The 19,546-nt window shown below is 52.4% G+C and overlaps 1 protein-coding gene across 1 annotated transcript in view; it reads left to right on the forward strand.

Annotated features, from left to right (window-relative positions):
- NOTCH3 (notch 3) overlaps nucleotides 1-19,546 on the forward strand; it is a gene marked incomplete at its 5' end in the record, with an annotated part of 40,652 nt that overhangs the window by 17,299 nt on the left and 3,807 nt on the right. Inside the window, 19 exons of the mRNA XM_006898342.1 lie at nucleotides 150-342; nucleotides 419-570; nucleotides 712-825; nucleotides 1,444-1,599; nucleotides 2,991-3,216; nucleotides 4,322-4,523; nucleotides 4,825-4,978; nucleotides 5,515-5,699; nucleotides 8,370-8,502; nucleotides 8,585-8,842; nucleotides 8,928-9,046; nucleotides 9,357-9,928; nucleotides 10,385-10,711; nucleotides 13,778-13,937; nucleotides 14,023-14,240; nucleotides 15,158-15,242; nucleotides 15,844-16,006; nucleotides 17,036-17,340; nucleotides 17,594-17,741. Coding sequence (XP_006898404.1) covers nucleotides 150-342; nucleotides 419-570; nucleotides 712-825; nucleotides 1,444-1,599; nucleotides 2,991-3,216; nucleotides 4,322-4,523; nucleotides 4,825-4,978; nucleotides 5,515-5,699; nucleotides 8,370-8,502; nucleotides 8,585-8,842; nucleotides 8,928-9,046; nucleotides 9,357-9,928; nucleotides 10,385-10,711; nucleotides 13,778-13,937; nucleotides 14,023-14,240; nucleotides 15,158-15,242; nucleotides 15,844-16,006; nucleotides 17,036-17,340; nucleotides 17,594-17,741 — 3,870 coding nt within the window. The remainder of the gene's footprint in view (nucleotides 1-149; nucleotides 343-418; nucleotides 571-711; nucleotides 826-1,443; nucleotides 1,600-2,990; nucleotides 3,217-4,321; nucleotides 4,524-4,824; nucleotides 4,979-5,514; nucleotides 5,700-8,369; nucleotides 8,503-8,584; nucleotides 8,843-8,927; nucleotides 9,047-9,356; nucleotides 9,929-10,384; nucleotides 10,712-13,777; nucleotides 13,938-14,022; nucleotides 14,241-15,157; nucleotides 15,243-15,843; nucleotides 16,007-17,035; nucleotides 17,341-17,593; nucleotides 17,742-19,546) is intronic.

Consider the following 19,546-nt stretch of genomic DNA (forward strand, 5'->3'; position numbering starts at 1 on the left):
GATATGAGTTTGGGGAGAGATGCAATTAAACCGTTGCTCAAAGATGTGGGGGGCAAGGTTATAACTCCATGTCTGGCATTGGGGGGAGGAGCTTTGCTGTTCTTGTCCTGGGATGACAAGTTTGTCTGTGTGTTGGCCCCTCACCCTAGGGCCTCTCTGCAATGTGGAAATCAATGAGTGCGCCTCTAGCCCCTGCGCTGAGGGAGGCTCCTGCGTGGATGGAGAAAACGGCTTCCGCTGCTTGTGCCCCCCAGGCTCCCTGCCTCCACTCTGCCTTCCGCCCAGCCACCCCTGTGCTCGTGAGCCCTGCAGTCACGGTGTCTGCCACGATGCGCCTGGCGGGTGAGGCCTCTCCCTAGCTCCCGGCATCCCCCCTTACCTCCCAGGCCTGCTTGACCCCTCAAATGCCTCCTGCTAGGTTCCGCTGTGTGTGTGAGACTGGCTGGAGTGGCCCCAGGTGTGACCAGAGCCTTGCTCAGGATGCCTGTGAGTCCCAGCCCTGCAGGGCCGGTGGCACCTGTATCAGTGATGGAGTAGGCTTCCACTGTACCTGTCCTCCTGGTGTCCAAGGTGCGTGTCCCTTTCCTCCTCTCCTATCCCCTTCCTCATCTACATTTACCTCTTTTGTCCCTTGCTCTTTTATCAAGAATTTTTTTTTGGTTGATATAAAAAGGGAGATGAGAACAACTCATTCTGCCTATTCCCCCACAGGCCAGCAATGTGAGCTCCCGTCCCCCTGCACCCCAAACCCCTGTGAGAATGGGGGCCGTTGTGAGTCTGCCCCTGGCCAGCTGGCTGTCTGCTCCTGCCCTCCAGGCTGGCAAGGTATACCAGTTGCTTCGTTCTTCTTTCTTTCCTTCACCTCTTGTGCACCCTGTCTGGTGTGGGGAGATGCTAGGGACCCACAGGGAACACACTCATCCTTGCCTTTGAGGAGGCCTCCTTTTAACAAAGGTTGAGCTACCAGTCATATAGCTATGCCTATATAGCTATACCATCTATACAGATGCTATCAGTCTCACACAGGCTGGAGTAAAAGAAGCGATATAAATAGAGCTGGGGGAGCTAAGACTTGGGCTAAAAGTTCGGGTACAGCTTCCCAGAGGAATGGAGTTTCTGGTGGTGCAAACAGTGAACATGTTTGGCTGTTCATGATCTTCTGGGGGAGGAGCTCCAAAGAAAGGTCTGGCAATCTACTAAAAAATCAGCCATTGAAAGCCTTATGGGTCATGGTTCTACATGCAGGACTGTTGAGTTGGAATTCACTAGACAGCAAATAAATGTCTTCCTCCCCAACCCCGCAAAGAAGAGCAGCCTTCCATTAGAGTGTTTATTCCATGTGCAAATCCCCTAGGGGGAATAGTCTCGATGTTCTTGCCTGAGCCCCTCACATACTCCTTGTCACCTCTAACCTTAGGTATTTCCTTACTCCCTGCCCCCCAGGCCCACGATGTCAGCAGGATGTGGATGAATGTGCTGGGTTCTCACCCTGTGGCTCGCATGGTACCTGCACCAACCAGGCGGGAACTTTCAGCTGCACCTGCCACAGCGGGTATGGTGGCCCTTTCTGTGATCAGGACATCGATGACTGCGACCCCAGTGAGTACAGGGAGCTCTTGGTGGGGCTGCCGACTAACCTAGGGGCCATGATCCTCTAGCTTTTCCTATGTGCCTGACACTGAGGCCCAGAGTGACTTGCCTAAAGTCACATGGAAATTTAAGAGGAAGAACTAGGGCTGGAGTTTGATTCAAGCTGTGTGTACTGTCTTTGGCCTAAAGCATGCTAGCACTCAGCCTAAAGTTCAAGCTCTCTGACAGCAGTACTGTTCCATAAATAATCAAAATAAGCAGCATGTACAATTCGTTTGTTTATTGTGATTTGATTGAGATAGAGTTTACAAAGCAAATTGGTTTTCTATTCAATTATTCATACACATTGACAATTCCCATAATGTAAAAGCACTCTCCCTGTTTCCTTTCTGTGAGTCTCATTTCCATTAATCCTCTGGCCTATTCCTTCCTGCCTTCTGGCGTTAATCCATAGGCAAGTGCTGTTCTTTTGACTTTATGTGATTGTTAATCTTTCTAAGTGGCGAGGGCTCCTCAGGTGTTATTGTTCTTTATCTTAGAAAACTCCAACTCATTTGCCTCAGAACTGACTCATGGCTCACCCTCTAGCGGGTTTTTCAGAAGTGTAGGAAGAGGTTACTCATCTTTCTCCTTTGGAACCTCTTGAGGATTTGAACTGCCAGCACAGCTCTTTACAGACTATTATGCCACTGGGCTCCTTACTGTTCCTTCTAGGTCTGTCTATTGTTTGGCTAAAAGTTGAGTGATGGGAGTAAGTTTTGTTCCAGGTTCAAAACATGATGAAGAACCATAGTCTTGGGGATTCTTACCAGTCTCTATTAGACCAGTAAACCTGGCTCCCCCACCCCCCCTTTTTTATTTTTAAAGTTTTTGAGTTTGTTCCACATTTTCAGTGACTATATTCAAGATCTTTTACTGTGAGTCATTTTAGAGTGGTCAGTGGTGGTCACCGGGCACCATCTAGTTCTCCTGGTCTCAGTGGCTGGAGTAGTTCATTAGTTCTCTGGACTAATGATTTGCTTTGCTTCTTTTTTCTGGACAACATGTAGTTTTAAATTAAACCTGTTGACCACCCTATGCGTGCCGAATAGAAATGCACTCCACATTGTTTTCGAGGCTGTTTCCTGTCAGAAATAGAATTCTTAGTCTGTCTTTAGATGCACCTCTGGGTGGGTTTGAACTACAGCCTTTTAGTTAGTTTCTGAGCATGTGAACTGCTTGCACACCCAAGTTCTTCTGAAGCTATAGAAGGGGTCAGAATTAAGCCCTTTGACCAAATATGGCCTCTCCCCAATGGAACTTGAGTTTTTGAGTCTCTTTCTGTGCAAGGGGTTGGCCAGGGGAAGGCTGAGTTGAGTGGGGACAAAGCAAGTGAGCAGCTGACCCTCTTATGCCAACAGACCCCTGCCTGAATGGTGGCTTGTGTCAGGACGGTGTGGGCACCTTCTCCTGCTCCTGCCTCCCTGGCTTCGCTGGCCCGCGATGTGCCCACGATGTGGATGAGTGTCTGAGCAGCCCTTGTGGTCCAGGCACCTGCACAGACCACGTGGCCTCCTTCACTTGTTCCTGCCCTCCTGGCTACGGAGGTTTCCACTGCGAGCAGGACATGCCAGACTGTAGCCCTAGGTGAGTGAGTATGGGTGGAGGGAAGATTTCGGCTGTTTTGGGGTGGGGCGGGGTTTGAGGGACATAGGGTCTCTATTGGAGCCCCAGGATGGGGCGGGGACTTGTAGAAGGGTCTCTATTGGATCCCAGAGGTGAACAGGGCCTTGTGGAAGAACCTCTATTGGACCCTAGAGATGGGGCGGAGCCTGTGGATAGGTCTCTATTGGAGCCTGCAGCCTAGAGATGGGGCGGGGCTTTGTGGAAAGGTCTCTATTGGATCCCAGAGGTGGGTAGGGCCTTGAGGAAATGCCTCTATTGGAGCCTAGTGATCGGGGCGGGGCCTTGTGTAAGGGTCTCTATTGGAGCCCAGGGATGGGGCAGGGCCTTGAGGAAGGCCCTCTATTGGAATGTAGGAATGGGGCGGGGCCTTGTGGAAGGGCCTCTATTGGAGCCCAGAGGTGGGCAGGGCCAGAGGGAAAGGGGACCTCCTCTTAGAATTCCTGTTAGAGTTGAGAATTGAGGAGAGACTCACCAGACATGGGGAAACATGTTTTTGGGTGCTTTGGCTTCCATTCTGGGTGATTTATTGAGAGCTCCGGTGGCACAGTGCGTCAAGCTCCAGCTGATAACTGGAAGGTTAGCAGTTTGAACCCAGTATTCACTGTGCAGGAGAAAGATGCGACAATTTGTTTTCATAAAGATTACAGCCTTGGAATCCTTGTGGGGCCACAGGGAATGCTGTGTAGGGTCACTGTACGTTGCAATACACACAAATACACAAACCATTTAACTTTGGAGTTTTGGGTCTCTGATGCTTTGAAGAGGCAGGGCCTTGGGAAGGGGCAGTGAGTATTTGGCTGTTCAACTTGAGATTGGGGTCCAGGATGGGCAGGGCCTCTATGTGTCTTAGCATTGAAGATGATTTGGGTATAAGCGAAAGGACGGCAACTCGTGGGGGAGGACCTCAGAGAGTGGACAGAGGCCCTGCACCTAGGAGGGGCCAAGGAGGAAGTATGAGCCTGCCCTGCCTGAGACTTCTCACAGCTGATCCTGCAGGAGGGTCAGGCCGAGAGGAGGTGGAGGTGGTCTTACACACTGTGTCTCTCTTTGTCCCCCCCCCCCCCAGTTCCTGCTTCAATGGAGGCACCTGTGTGGACGGTGTGAACTCGTTCAGCTGCCTGTGCCGACCAGGCTACACTGGTGCCCACTGCCAACACGAGGTCGACCCCTGCCTGTCACGGCCATGTCTGAATGGGGGCGTCTGCAGTGCCACCAACCCAGGCTTCCATTGTGCCTGTCCCCAGGCCTTCACTGGTAACCAGTGCCAGGTGGGCGTTTTGCTGGGGATCCTGAGAGAGATCCTATTGGGATCGGGCTGCAGAGGGATAGTTGGGAAGAGCTTGCTGGCCTTTCGAGGAAGGGATCTGGAGCTGTGTTCTCAGATAGGCGGCTGCATTGGGTCCTGGGCAGAGGTCTTCAGATCTCAGGGGTGGAGTCCTGACGGGGCGTTCTAGTGGTTATGCTGGAGATCCCAGGCATCGAACTTGCTTGGGTCTTGGAGGGGTAGTCAGATGTGGCTTTAAGGGGTTTTTTTAGTGATATTCAGCGCTCCCTCCTTCCTCCCCACAGACGCTCATAGACTGGTGCAGCCGGGCACCCTGTCAGAACGGAGGTCGCTGTGCACAGACCGGGGCCTCCTTCTACTGCCTGTGCCCCCCAGGGTGGAGTGGCCGCCTCTGTGACATCAGGAGCCTGCCCTGCAGGGAGGCTGCAGCCCAGATGGGTGAGGGGAAGAGTGGACTTGGGGCGGGGTTCTGTGCATCTGCTAGTGTGAGCTGATGATGGTGCAAGGATGCAGGCATGCATGATGGGGGGGGTGTGGACTTGGAAGACGCATGTGCGTCTTTGAAAACCTGTGAGGACGTGTGCGTGCTGTATGCGATACTGTATGTGAGACTGCCTTTGTCTCCCATAATGCTCCTGTCTCAGCAAACAGAAATGTATGTTCTCAGAGGCCAGGAAGCTAAGCTGAAAGTTGGAATTCAGGGTCCCAGCTCTAGCTGGGAGACTCTGTGTCAGCACAGAGAGGAGGAGGCTGTGATTGAGGCTGTGCCAGCAGGGGGTGTGTGTGACAACTTTAATGAGATGCCAGCAGGGGTGCTGGGTAATGCCATGGAGGATGCTGGCAGGGGTGTTTATGCTTGTGTGAGAGAGTGCGTGTGCGTGCCAGCTGGAGGGTGTGTGACAACCTGGGTCATGCAGGAGGGAGGGGGGCATATATGACTGCCCTTGTGCCCCATGCCATCCTCATCTTCCCAGGTGTGCGGCCAGAGCAGCTGTGCCAGGCGGGCGGGCGGTGCATGGATGAGGGCAGCACCCACTACTGCTTGTGCCCAGAGGGCCGCACGGGCAGCCACTGTGAGCAGGAGGTGGACCCCTGCCTGGCTCAGCCCTGCCAGCATGGGGGGACCTGCCAAGACTACATGGGGGGCTACATGTGTGAGGTAAGGGATGCCTGGGGAGGATTAGGGTGCTTGCTATACCTGCTTGCTTCGGAAATAGCCCAGCATGAGTGTGTGCCACTATCTGTGTGTCTGTATTTGCTTTTGTGACTCTGGGTTTATTTTTGTAAGTCTTCTCCCCTCCCCCCCATAACTTTTTGTGCTTTGAGTGAACGTTTACAGAGCAGCTTGGTTTTCCATTCAGTTCACACCTGTGGTGTTGCATGACCATCTTGAGAATCCCCATGTTGTAACAGTAGTCTCACTTCTTCCCTGTATTTCCCATTTTTATTCATCTTTCTTTTCTACCCTTTCCTGCTTTCTGAGCTTTATCTCTGGGCAGATGTTGTCTTAGTTATCTGTGGTGGCTTGCCATTGCGGTGGAACAGACTCACAGCTGGCTCCCCAGTGGGTTTTCAGAGGCAGGAAATCACATGGGAGGAGATTACCCGTCTTTTCCGATGGAAGCAGCTAGTGGATTCAAACCTCGTGCTTTTGGGTTGGCAGTACAACTCCTTACCCAGTAGACCACCTAGTGAAGCTGTAACAGAGACACTACAAGTGGATGACTGTACCAAACAGACATTTATTCCCTTACAGGGTTTTTTTTGTGTGTGTGGTTTTTTCTTTTAATTTTAAAAATTTTATTATTTTGTGTGTGTGTACGGTCAAATCGGATCTGACAGGTACAGGAGGAGGTTGCCCCTCCTTCTCCAGCAGACCATCTGATGGATTTGAACTGCATACCTCTGGGATTGCAGTGCAGCTTCTTGCCACTGGGCCATCAGAGCTCCCTTTCCCTTACAGTTTTGAAGTTAGAAATCTAAATTTAGGGTCCTAGCTGTGAAAGAAGGACCCCTCTTTCTTTGTTGATTGTGGAGGAAAGTCCTTGTTTCCTTCAGCATCTGTGGGCTCGGTGTTCCCTGGAGATCTTGGCCCTCCCTGGTGCCAAGGAGCCGGGCCTGAAAGGACGCACTCCATCTCTGGTAAATCTCTCTTGGTGGTACTGTGGTTCCCTACTCTCAACTCAATTTCCTCCTTTTTAGGTCTTTGATAAAAGGCATTACAAAACATCTATGAGATATCATCTCACCCCAGTAAGAATAGCAAAATTCAACAGAGCAGCAAACAACCAATGCTGGCGAGGTTGTGGAAAAACTGGAACCGCTCGCTATTCACTGTTGGTGGGAATATAACATGGTGCAACTACTATGTAAGGCTGTATGGCCCTTTCTCAAAAAGTTGCAAAAAGACATATCATTTGACCCAGCAATTCCACTACTGAGAATATACCCTAAGGAAACCGTAACTGCTACCCAAGCAGATATATGCACACCTATGTTTATTGTTGCTTTTTTCACAATAGCAAAGAGTTGGAAACAACTCAAGTGCCATCAACAAACGAATGGATAGAGAAGCTGTGGTATATATATTCACACAATGGAATACTATGCCGTATTGAAAAACAAGGAACTCATGAAATATTCTACAAAATGGGTGACCCTGGAGGACATTATGCTGAGTGAAATATCTCAGTCACAAAAGGACAAATACTGCATACTGCATAGTGCCACTGTTGTAAAACAGGACTGACATCAGGGTTGGGGGGAACTTAAGAAAAGAGGGGATAAATAATGTATACTGCATTGAAACAGATGAGGGAGAGAACCGTTTAAAAGGTATATATGATTAGGTATTATAATGACAAGAGTCCAGAATAAGAGCTGCATAGTAAAGTAGACTTGGGAGGGAGATGATTATATAACAATGAAGGAATTTTTTTTCTTAAAAGAGAAAAGCGAACTGGGGGGGAGGGGTGGGTAGGGAGAAAAATGCGCAACTGTATGAATGGAAATCCAAAGTCTATAAACTTTCATTAAAATTTAATAATAATAATAATAAATAGGCATTAGAAGTCACACCTTAGGGAAACTCCCTTCACATTGGATTAAGAGTGTTGCATTCCACCCTTAATCTTTTTGCAACCATTTAGTTCAACTAAAGTATTTAGTTTAGATCATGGGGGATTATTACATAGATGCCACAGGATATCCTTAAATACATCACTTTTGGGGGACAGTTAAATCCATGATGCTGCCTTTTGGTCTTGTGTGGTTGTAAGTCTCATTCTTCAGATGAAATCTCTGGCAGGTGTAAATGATTCATTGCAGTTTCAAGTCTACCCAGAGGCTCCTGGGAAGAAAGGCCTGACCATCTACTTCTGGGAAATCAGCCTTTGAAAGCAAGGGAGGGGGGAGGGTAGTGTTCCACTCTAACACATATCAGGTTGCCAGTGAACCAAAGTTGACTAAATAGCAACCATGTTGTTTTTAAAGTTGTCTGGGTAGATCTGGAGGTGCCTGTCTGTCTGTCTGTAGTGCCTCTGTCTTTAGTTGTTTCCTGGGTGTATCTGTATTTCTGGCTCTGGTATCGTCTTTGGGCGTATCTACATGTGGCAGCGTCTGGGTGTGTGTCTTGGCTGTGTCTCCTGTGACTGTCCCTGAGTATGCGTGTCCGTCCTTCTGGGCTGGGTGGGTGTGTGTGTCTTGCACACTAGGTGTGTTGGTGTGGGTTGGATGTCTGTGTGTGTCCTCTCTGCGGGTCCCTCTCGCCCCTCCCTCATGTCCTCACTGGGTGTTATGAATTTGTCACCATCTTGCCCTTATGCCACAGTGCCCCGCTGGCTACACTGGTGACAACTGTGAGGACGATGTCAATGAGTGTGCTTCTCAGCCCTGCCAGAATGGGGGCTCCTGCATCGACCTGGTGGCTCGCTATCTCTGTTCCTGCCCCCCTGGGACACTGGGTATGCTAAGACGGCCAGGGCCAGGGTTGGGGACATGATGGTGCCTGGGATTCCATTGCCCCTGACTGTCCCTCTTCCCTAGGTGTGCTCTGTGAGATCAACGAGGATGACTGTGGGTCAGGCCTGACCCAGGATACCGAAGCCCTCTGCCTCCACAATGGCACCTGTGTGGACCTGGTGGGAGGCTTCCGCTGCACCTGCCCCCCAGGCTACACCGGCCTTCGCTGTGAGGCAGACATCAATGAATGTCGCCCTGGCACCTGCCACTCAGCGCACACCCGGGACTGCTTGCAGGACCCAGGTGGGGGCTTCCACTGCCTTTGTCATGCGGGCTTCACAGGTAAGCCTGAGAGAGGGGCTGGGCGGGGGCCCTTGCCTGTCGTTGCCCCCACATGGCTGATCCAGCTTCCCCCCTCCTTGTCCAGGTCCCCGCTGTCAGACCGTCCTGTCACCCTGCGAATCCCAGCCGTGCCAACACGGAGGCCAGTGTCACCCTAGTCCGAGCCCAGGGGGTGCGCTGACTTTCCTCTGCCACTGCGTCCCAGTAGGTTGAAGGGTTGGAGAGGGGCGCTTCTGGGGGAGGGGTTGCCTTTAGGGGCGGGGCAGAAAGGGTGGAGCTTTCTGGAGGCTGTAGGGGTGTGACGGGGAGGGGAAGGTGGGCTTCTCTGCCAGGTGGGGCTTCCATTGAAGAGGAGAGGGAGGTTAGACGTGGCCTGGGGAGGCTGGGAACTTCTCCCAAGTCCTGATCTCCAGCCTCCCTTTATTTTCTCTTTCTGTCTTCCACCTTCCATTTCTCTTCCTTCTCTTTTCTTTATTATCTTACCCCCACTTTTTACTTCTCTCCCCACCCCCAGCCCTTCTGGGGCCCCCGGTGCGAGCGGATTGCACGATCCTGTCGCGAGCTGCACTGCCCAGTGGGCATCCCGTGCCAGCAGACAGTCCGTGGTCCGCGTTGCGCCTGCCCCCCAGGGCTCTCGGGACCTACCTGCCGGGGCTCCCGCGGGTCGCCGCCCGGCGGCGGAGCCACCAATGCCAGCTGCACCTCCACCCCGTGCCTGCACGGCGGCTCCTGTCGTCCCGCGCCCCTGGCCCCCTTTTTCCTGTGTCTGTGCACGCCGGGCTGGGCTGGGCCGCGCTGCGAGGTGCCCACCGCGGCCCCCGAGGCGCCCGAGGAGCCGCGGTGCCCGCTGGCAGCTTGTCGCGCCAAGCGCGGGGACCGCCGCTGCGACCGCGAGTGCAACAGCCCGGGCTGCGGCTGGGACGGCGGCGACTGCTCGCTGAGTGTGGGCGACCCCTGGCGGCAGTGCGCGGCGCTGCAGTGCTGGCGCCTCTTCAACAACAGCCGCTGCGACCCGGCCTGCAGCTCGCCCGCCTGCCTCTACGACAACTTCGACTGCCGCTCGGGCGGCCGCGAGCGGACCTGCAAGTGAGTGCGTCCTCCCGCGCGTCCCTCTGTCCGCCGGGCCTTCTGTGCGTGCATCTGGATCCTGACTGCGCATGGGCCCTGCCTCTCAGCCCGTGTACCCCGTCCGTCCTTCTGTGCTTTTGGCCACCCCGCCCCCCCCAGTCTTTTCATCCACCTGCCTAGTTTGCCTGTTTGCATGGCACGTCCAACCACCTCTATCAGTTTACCCTTTCTGTCTGTCCATCTGCCATATCTCACCACCCATGGATCTCGCTTCTGGCCATCTCCCTCATCCACTTATTATGGGTCTCTGTGCACAGGCTAGCCAGAAGTTGACTGCGACTGACTGTCTTGAGTTACTAGTATGCTACTATGTTAATATTTGGGTTTGTTGGAAAGCCTGGCACGTCCTTGGATACTCCAGGTCCACGGGGATCCCCTGACTAGTCTCTTCTATCCATCGCCCCCCTCCCCCAGCCCGGTGTATGAGAAGTACTGCGCAGACCACTTCGCCGACGGCCGCTGTGACCAGGGCTGCAACACGGAGGAGTGCGGCTGGGACGGGCTGGACTGCGCGGGTGAGGTGCCCGCGCTGCTGGCGCGTGGGGTGCTGGTGCTCACGGTGCTGTTGCCGCCCGAGGAGCTCCTGCGCTCTAGCGCCGACTTCCTGCAGCGGCTCAGCGCCATCCTGCGCACCTCGCTGCGCTTCCGCCTGGATGGCAACGGACAGGCCATGGTCTTCCCTTACCACCGGCCGGGCAAGGAGCCTCGGGCGCGACGGGAGCTGATCCCAGAGGTGATCGGGTGAGTGACCACGGCCTGCCCTGCTGTGTAACCTTTTGCCCAGGACCCACCTACCTGCTTGTGATTCCTACCACTCTGACTCAGTCCCTATGAATGAGGCCATATGTCCTCCTCACCCCTGCATCCAGCTGGCCCCTCTGTCGCACTGCCACAGACCTGGCCAGAGGTGTGTGGAGTAGAGCTCTGAACAGAAGAGGGACGCTGGATCCCTGTCTCTTTGTTTCTTTAACTTCATGCCTTGTAAGGGAGTTCTTGGCTTGGTACAAACCATTAAGTGGCATCAAAGGTTGGTGGTTCGAATCCATCTGTAGACGTCTGGCACCATCTACTTTTTAGGATTTTTTTTTAAAAATTGATTTTAATGAAAGTTTAGAGACCTAGGATTTCCAGTCATTCATTGTTGCACTTTTCTCCCTGCCCACCCCCTCCCCCCAATTCACTCTTCTCCTTGAAAAGAAAAAGAAAAAGTCTTTCACTGTTATGTAATTCCTCCCCCCAAGTACTTTCAGAAGGTCACAAAGCTGAAACCACTGAAAAGCAACAGAGCACAATTTTATTCTCAGTTCTGGGAGTCAGAGGGCACTAATTAATGTAGTATTTAATCTATAAATACCGCACCCCGGAGTTGGTTCCACCTTGAGGTAGCCTTTTATACCTTCATATCAGTCCCAAGTTTGGTGGTCACTGTTTTGCTGAGGACAGGTTTCTGGAGGGGGTGCAGCTGGAAGCTGTTAGAAACTGACCTTCACAGCAGCGGAGAAAGGGGCACTCAGCCTGGGACAGGAGACCCAGGAGAGAACGAGTTGCATCCACGTAGAGGAACAGTCAGTCGGTCTTGAGATGTTGGTCAGAAAACATGTCCATTGGATTCAGTAGCTTGGTGCTGGCTGCAGCAAGGACTGTTTGTGGGGTTCAGCAGGGTGAACAGTAGAGGGGACAGAGGACTGGCCAGGGGAGATAGCTCTGTGCCTGGGATGGGAGTGAGAAGATGACAGTGAGCTGCTTGTCCTTCCTGTTAAAACGTAGAGTCCCCAAACCCGAACCAACCAGACCTATAGCCGTCAGATGGATTTAGACTTGTCTTAACCCGACTGGACAGGGTGGAACTGCTCCTCAGGGTTTCCAAGACTGTAGGCTTTTTTTTAAAAAAAATTATTTTATACTGGTTTACATACAAAGTTCATATACATTTATTGTTTTTCACACCTGACCTTTCCCCTTTTCTTTATCTATCTCTCCCACCACCTACCAAATTGTGCAACACTATGTTTAAGCTCTCCCCGCCCCGATCCTCGTAAGTGCTACGTGCTCTACAATAATGGGTCCTTTTCAGTATTTGTCGTTATGAGACTGAGTTAGTTCACTTAGCATAATGCTCTCCGGTCCCTCCCATGCTAGGTAGTAATTTACAAAATCATTGCTCCTACGTGCTGCATAGTATTCCATTGTGTGAACTATGGAACAGTCACACCATGGAACGCTTGCAAGACTGCAGATCTTTACAGAAGCAGACTACTTCTCTTTCTTGTTCAAATCACCGGCCCGATACTTAATCCACGGTGCTAAAAGAAAACAAACAGGGTTTATTTCGGTGGTTTCTCAACAAACAGAGAAGGGCTACTGCGTTTGGGTTTTTTCTTTTTTAAATTACTGTTTCTTAAAAGACTCAAACAGCTCAATGCAGACAGATCACATTGAGGCTTTTTATGAGGAGGATGAGGAAGAAGAATAGAAAATGAACCACTGGCCAATCTTGTCCTCGAGTCCATTGTTCCTCCTGGTACCACATGGAGAGGGGATAGAACCCTCCCCAGGATTTTCAAATCTGTGACCTTTTAGAAGCAGATCACCAGGGAGCTCTGGTGGCCTAGTGGCAAAGAAGCTGCACTGTAATCCTGAAGGTGCGTGGTTCAGATCCACCAGATGCTCTGCTGGAGAAGGAGAGGCAATCTCCTCCTGTGCTAGTCAGATCTGATTTGGTAAATAAGAAGAAAAGGGGGAAAAAACTTTAAAATAAACAGAAGCGAGCAACCTAAGGGCCCATCAACAAATGAATGGATAGAGAAGCTGTGGTATATCCACACAATGGAATACTACGCCGCATTGAAAAACAAGGAACTCATGCAATATTATTCAAAGTGGGTGACCCTGGAGGACATTATGCTGAGTGAAATATCTCAGTCACAAAGGGATAAATACTGCATGGTGCCACTGATGTAGAATGGGTCTGACATCAGGGTTGGGGTATGACAGAAAAAACTGGATAAATTATGTATATTGTATTGAAACAGATGAGGGAAAAAACAGATTAGAGGTGATATATGATTGAGTATTATGGTTAGCACAGGAATCCAGAATTAAGGTTGCATAGGGAAGTGTACTCGGGGTGGGGGGCAAGTGATGTAGGAATTGTATACTAATGAAGGAGTATTTTTTTTCCTTTTTTTTTCTCTTCGGAGGGGGGAGCGAGCTGGTGGGAAGGGGTGGGCAGGGAGAAAAGTGCGGCAATGAATGAATGGAAATCCAAAACCTCTGTAAATGTCTATTAAAATTAATAATAAAAAACAAAACAAAACAACAACAACCAGAAGCAGACCACCAGGCTTGTTTTCCAAGGTGCCACTGTGTGGGTTTAAACAGACCTACTTTTGACAGGTAATCAAGCCTTTTGTGATACCCTGGGACTCCTTGTCCACTGGTACAGGGGTTAAGATTTATAACATAGTTCCATCTCTAGCAGCACATCTTACAAGTTTGCAAAAGCACTATGATGTGGAGGCCCAGGATAATGCAGATGATTAAGTACTATACTACTAGTCAAAAGGCTGGCAGTTCAAACCCACTCAAAGACTCTTTGGAAGATAGGCCTGGTGATCAGTTGCCAAAGGCCACAGTCTTGAAAGCCCTTTGGAGCACACACTTGGGGTGCCATGACCCAGGACTGACCTGACAACAATTAACTACAACCCCGTGGTTGATAATATTTCTTATGATGTCTTAAAAGATTTGCAAAGACTTGACCACTGGTTAGTCTGGACATCGTCCTGTCTGTCCCTTCATCCGCAGCTCTGTGGTCATGCTGGAGATTGACAATCGGCTGTGCCTGCAGTCACTGGAGAATGACCACTGCTTCCCAGACGCCCAGAGCGCAGCCGATTACCTGGGCGCCCTGTCGGCAGTGGAGCGCCTGGACTTCCCATACCCGCTGCGGGCTGTGCGGGGTGAGGCCATGCCCAGGGCAGCGTGGGGAAGCTGGGGGCCTGGGTGGGGACCCCACTGGAGCTGGAGCCCTGCTTCTTCCCACAGCGGAGCCCTTGGAGCTGCCAGAGCCCAGCGTGCCGCTGCTGCCGCTGCTGGCCGCGGGCGCCGTCTTCCTGCTGGTCATCCTGCTCCTGGGTGTGATGGTGGCCCGACGCAAGCGTGAGCACAGTACCCTGTGGTTCCCCGAGGGCTTCGCGCTGCACAAGGACGTGGTTGCAGGCCACAAGGGCCGGCGGGAGCCTGTGGGCCAGGATGCGCTGGGCATGAAGTGAGGACCTGCCTGCACCCTGTCCCCACCTTGAGCTGACGCTGATCTCTGACTCAATGTCAAATTTTATCCTGACCTCAATATTCATACCCTTGACCGCTGACTGTGGCCTTGTCCCCAACTCCACCCTAAGTCTAGCCTCTTAGACGTCACCCTGCCATTCAGCGTGTATTCCCACATGACTGCTGACCTCATGCTCTCTGCACCTTTACCTGATCCCCATAATCTCCGTGATCCCCAATTCCAAACTACCCTGACCTTTGACCCCATCTCATAGCACATCTCCAGCCCATGACCCTTTGTCTCATCCTGGTCCTGGGTCCTACCTTCAACTCCCTGATTAGTCCCCCAAGATGTCCAACACCCCTCCAGTCCCCGAGTTTATCCCTCACCTCAGATCTCATGACCATGACCCTTCACCCCACCCTTCATTTTGGCTACATCCCACACCTGCTGTGAGGTTCCCCCCACCTCGATCCCCACGCCTCTGCTGCATCTTCTGTGATCCCTGGCTCATCCCAGCAGACCCCAACATCACCCATCAAAACCCTGGACTGTCGGCTCTGCTATTGATGATTTCCTCTTGGCTTCGAGTTGTCGCTTCTCCTGCTTCCTGACCCCACAGTGGTCCCTTCCCCCATTCCACCATCAGACCCAGTCATCACCCATCATAACTCTGGACCCCATCCCTGCCCTGCCTTTGGTTCTACTCCTGTGTGCCCCGGGAAGCCGACCTCCTCCCTCAGTCCTGCATGGGACCCTGCCTCAACCCTGTCCCTGTGCTCAACCGAGCTGTCCCATTCCAGACCTTTGACCTCGCCTCTCTGACTTCAGCCCTGATTCTGTCCCCAGCATCCTGTGAGGTGGCACAGCTCCAGTGTCGCCTCTTCCATCTGCCCTTTCCACTGTCCCCCCAGGAACATGGCCAAGGGTGAGAGTCTGATGGGGGAGGTGGCCGCAGACTGGATGGACACCGAGTGCCCCGAGGCCAAGAGGCTGAAGGTCTGTCCCTCTTGTGACTGCTGCGGGGTCCTGTGGGGGGGGGCCCAGTGGCCAGTGGGAAAGCCCAGGGAATGCTCGGTTCCCCTACTGTTCCATCCCCTACATTCCAGACGATGTTCAGCTCCTTCTCATGTTTCTCAGTGGTGTCAGAAGGAGCCCTTGGGGCCCACCTGTGTGGTGCAGTTGGCTTGGCATTAGACTACCAGGGTGGTGATTTGAGTCTATCCAATGAAGTACCTCAGAAGAAAGGCCTGGCCATCTGTCTCTGCAAGGCTATGGCCTTGAAAACACTATAGAGCAGTTCTACGCTGCATACATGAGCTCACTATGAGTTAAAATCTGCTCAAAGGCAACTAACACTGTCAACTATGGGTGGATGGGCCCTGTTCTGCCCTGCCTCTTTCAGCCAGCACCCTGGTCCAGACAGATCCCGTTCTCTGCTTGCATCTGACTTTGCCCCTTGTGCCCAGGCCAGAAATGCACCCCAGTGGTCCTGAGCTCCATCTCCTCTTGGGGCTGCACCCGTGGGCTCCTGCTGGGGTTACTTGGGCACCCAGTGGATGTCTCAGCTTCACACACGTAAGAGTCCCTGTGCTTACAGGTGGAAGAGCCCAGTGTGGGGGCTGAGGATGCTGTGGACTGTCGCCAGTGGACTCAGCACCACCTGGTTGCCGCGGACATCCGTGTGGCCCCAGCCATGGCACTGACACCACCTCAGGGCGACGTGGACGCCGACGGCATGGACGTCAATGTGCGCGGCCCAGGTCAGCGATGGCACCTGCCTCTTCTTTTTCAGGAGGGTCTGTGTTTTGAGGGAGCCTAGGCTGGATCCGGGCTTCTAATCAGAAATGTTGGTTGTAAATCACAAAATCCAAACTGGCTTAAGTGAAAAAAAAAGGGGGGGGGATGGGAGGTTTACAGAACTGGAAACATCAGGCATATCTGGGTTTAGGATTCGGTTTTCCTCGCCTTACTTTTTGGCTCAGTTTCTGGCCAGCCATGGTGGCCCCATACGTGACCTGGCTTTTTCGGGGGCGGTGGTGGGGGCAGCACGATGGCACTAGCTCCAGCCAAAATTCTGGGATGAGTTCCGAGTGGACAGATAAAGGTCACATGTCCGGCGCTGAATCAATCAGTGTGACAGGGAGAGACTATGCAAATGAAGTGGGTCTGGGTTGCAAGCCTGACTCTGAGGTGGGATGTGGGGTGGGGGTGAGGGTGAGGATGAGGATGGGGGATTGTTGACTTTACCCAGGATGGAGAATGGGATGAGATATGTGTGGCTCCCTGAGAACAGAAGTGGTATTTGTGCTGTGTGTAGCTGACTGTGCTGCCCAGATCCTATTGGATCTGTCCTTCTTCGTTTTAGAGTAGTCCCATTCCAGCTTCAGTTTGCTTTTTCCCCTCTCTCTGGCTCTTTTTGGAAGCCCCTCAGTCCTCAGGAGCAATGCACTTGGAGAGCAGAGCATGAAAGCTTTGTACTTTGGTACAAGCCCACTCAGAATCAGGCTAAAGTGGATCCCGTGTGTGTGTGTGTGTGTGTGTGTGTGTGTTTGCAGTTTGTTTTTCTCCTTGGTTTCTCCTAATTCCATATCCCCTGCTCCCGAGGACCATTCTGTGTCAAATCATCACCCCCTGCTGGCTCAGGGACACCTGACTCAAATGTGTGCAGATGGGAGGCCAAGCGTCTCCTCCTTGGGCTCCCACCTGCCCCACTTCCTGCTGATGTGGAGCTGTGATTGCCTGGCCCGACCTCTGCCGGCCTCGCTCACGATGCGCTCCTGACCCCACAGATGGCTTCACTCCGCTAATGCTGGCCTCCTTCTGTGGGGGGGCTCTGGAGCCGATACCGGCTGAGGAGGATGAGGGTGATGACACATCGGCCAGCATCATCTCGGACCTGATCTGCCAGGGCGCCCAGCTGGGGGCACAGACCGACCGCACTGGTGAGACGGCCCTGCACCTGGCTGCCCGCTACGCCCGGGCTGATGCGGCCAAGCGGCTGCTGGATGCTGGGGCGGACACCAATGCCCAGGACCACTCAGGCCGCACACCCCTGCACACAGCTGTCACCGCCGACGCCCAGGGTGTCTTCCAGGTGAGATAGGCCTGTGCTCTTGGACTTCAGGCTTGGGGAGACCTGGGTTTGAGACCTGGTTCTGCCACTCAGTGACTGAGATACTCTGGGTCTCATTCATCAAGTGGGCATAATCAGGAATACAGTGTCCGGCGGCTGCGAACCTCTCTGATTGATTCCAGGCTTGTGGAGGTTGTTGTTGGTGGGGCCTTGGGAATCTGGATTCCCCAATTTCTGCCCTGACTCCCCCATTTTGCACCATCTTCCCTCTCAGATTCTCATCCGGAACCGCTCCACAGACCTGGATGCCCGCATGGCAGACGGCTCCACTGCACTGATCCTGGCGGCCCGCCTGGCAGTGGAGGGCATGGTGGAAGAACTCATTGCCAGCCACGCGGATGTCAATGCAGTGGATGAGCTTGGTAGGCGAGCTGGGGTGATGGTGGACGGTCTCCTGGGCCCTGACTGCGTGTGTGTGTGTGTGTTGTGCGCGCGTGTGTGTGAGAGAGTTCACACCCATGTGTCAGCTCAATCACGGACACTCATGTGTGCACATGACAAGGCTGTGACGTGGACCTCCACTCCCATTCAAGGTGTCCACTAGCCCATGCAGTGCCGCTGTGGCTTAGAAAAGGACCCCGATTCCGTGGACATGCCATCCATGCACTTTGTTAGAATTTACACTACTGTCCTCTGCTGCTTGTTGTCATGTGCCTCAGAATGGGAACTCCCTCTGCTGGGCGGCTTTGGTAATTCAGAGTTCTGGTAGAGTTCCTAGTACAGTTCCTAGGTACAGAGCTGATACTGTGAAGTCTCATAATACGCAGTTTGAATCTAGAAGCTGCTTCAAATCCAGCAGCTGCTCCAGCCCACCAGCTGCTCCACAGGAGAAAGAGGGGCAATCTCCCGTGTGATTTTTTGCCTCTGAAAACCCACTGGAGGGTCAGCCGTGGTTCTGACTCAAACGGTACATAACAACAAGGAGCTGCTACATATTGCTGTGTATTATTGATTCAGAACTGACCCTTCAGCAGATTTTCAAAGGCAGTAATTCGCACAGGAGATTGCCTCTCTTTCTGTGGCGGAGCAGCTAGTGGATTCAAACTGTACGCCTTTGGGTTGACAATATAATGTCTTACCACTAAGCCACCAGAGAGGTCTTTTCAGTTGCTTGCTATGCATCTGAAAGTTGGACAATGAATGAGGATGCTAGAAAAAGAATCATTGCCTTTGAGCTGTAGTGTTGAAGAAAAGTACTGAATATCTCAGGGGCTGCAAAAGAACACACCAATATATCTTGGAGAAAGTGCAGCCAAGGTGCTCCTTAGAGGCAAAGACGGTGCAATTCCGTCTCATATACGTTGGGCATGTTGTGAGGAGGGTCCAATCCATGGTAAGAGACATCGTACTTGGAGAGGGGGAGGTCAGTGTAAGAGAGGAAGACCCTCAAAGAGGTGGGTTGACAATGATTTTGTCTGAGAGATGATAAGGATGATTGACATATGACAGGGCAACGTTCAGATCCACTGTTATAGGGTCGCTGTGTGTTGTAGTTGACCAGATGGCACCTAACAACAACAATAGTAATGGTAACCAAGAAGGTCGGCAGGTTCAACCCACCAACTCCACGGGCACATCCTCCTTGCACCTGTGTGGGTTCATGACCCCTACCTCCTGTCCAGATGCCCTCATACGTCTTGTGAGGGCTTCCACTTCAGTACTGCTGCTGTTCGGGTCTAGGTCATTGTTTGTGGTGGGAGCTGTCATGGCCACTGAAGAATGTTGAGGCGCATCTCTAGCTTCAACCCACTTGGTGCTAGTAGCCCCTAGATGTGATGAGCACAAAGGTGTGATGACACTGCCCGGTGCTTGGCGAGGGGGTCAAATTGGCCCCTGTTGAGAACCATGGCCCTAGAACAGCCCTGGCAGAACTTTCTGCGTTGATGAAAATGTTCTCTGTGTGTGTGATGTCTGCCGTTTAGGTCTCTATTCACATGCGGAGGCTGTTGAGCACTGGAAGTATGTCTGGGTGGTAGAAGAACTGAATTGTAAATTGCATTTTAATCAGGTTGAATCTGAAGAATAGTGGCTCCCGTGTTGCATGGCACAGCTCCATGCACACCAAGGGAGGCACATCCAGTCCCCTGGTACTAGAGTCAGGTCTGCATGTGTGTTCACATGTACAGTCTGTTATGTGCTGGGTGTCAGGTCTGCATGTGTGTTCACA

Source organism: Elephantulus edwardii, unplaced genomic scaffold (assembly GCF_000299155.1).
Source record: "Elephantulus edwardii isolate Elephantulus edwardi_28Jun2011 unplaced genomic scaffold, EleEdw1.0 scaffold00226, whole genome shotgun sequence".
Lineage (NCBI taxonomy): Eukaryota > Metazoa > Chordata > Mammalia > Macroscelidea > Macroscelididae > Elephantulus > Elephantulus edwardii.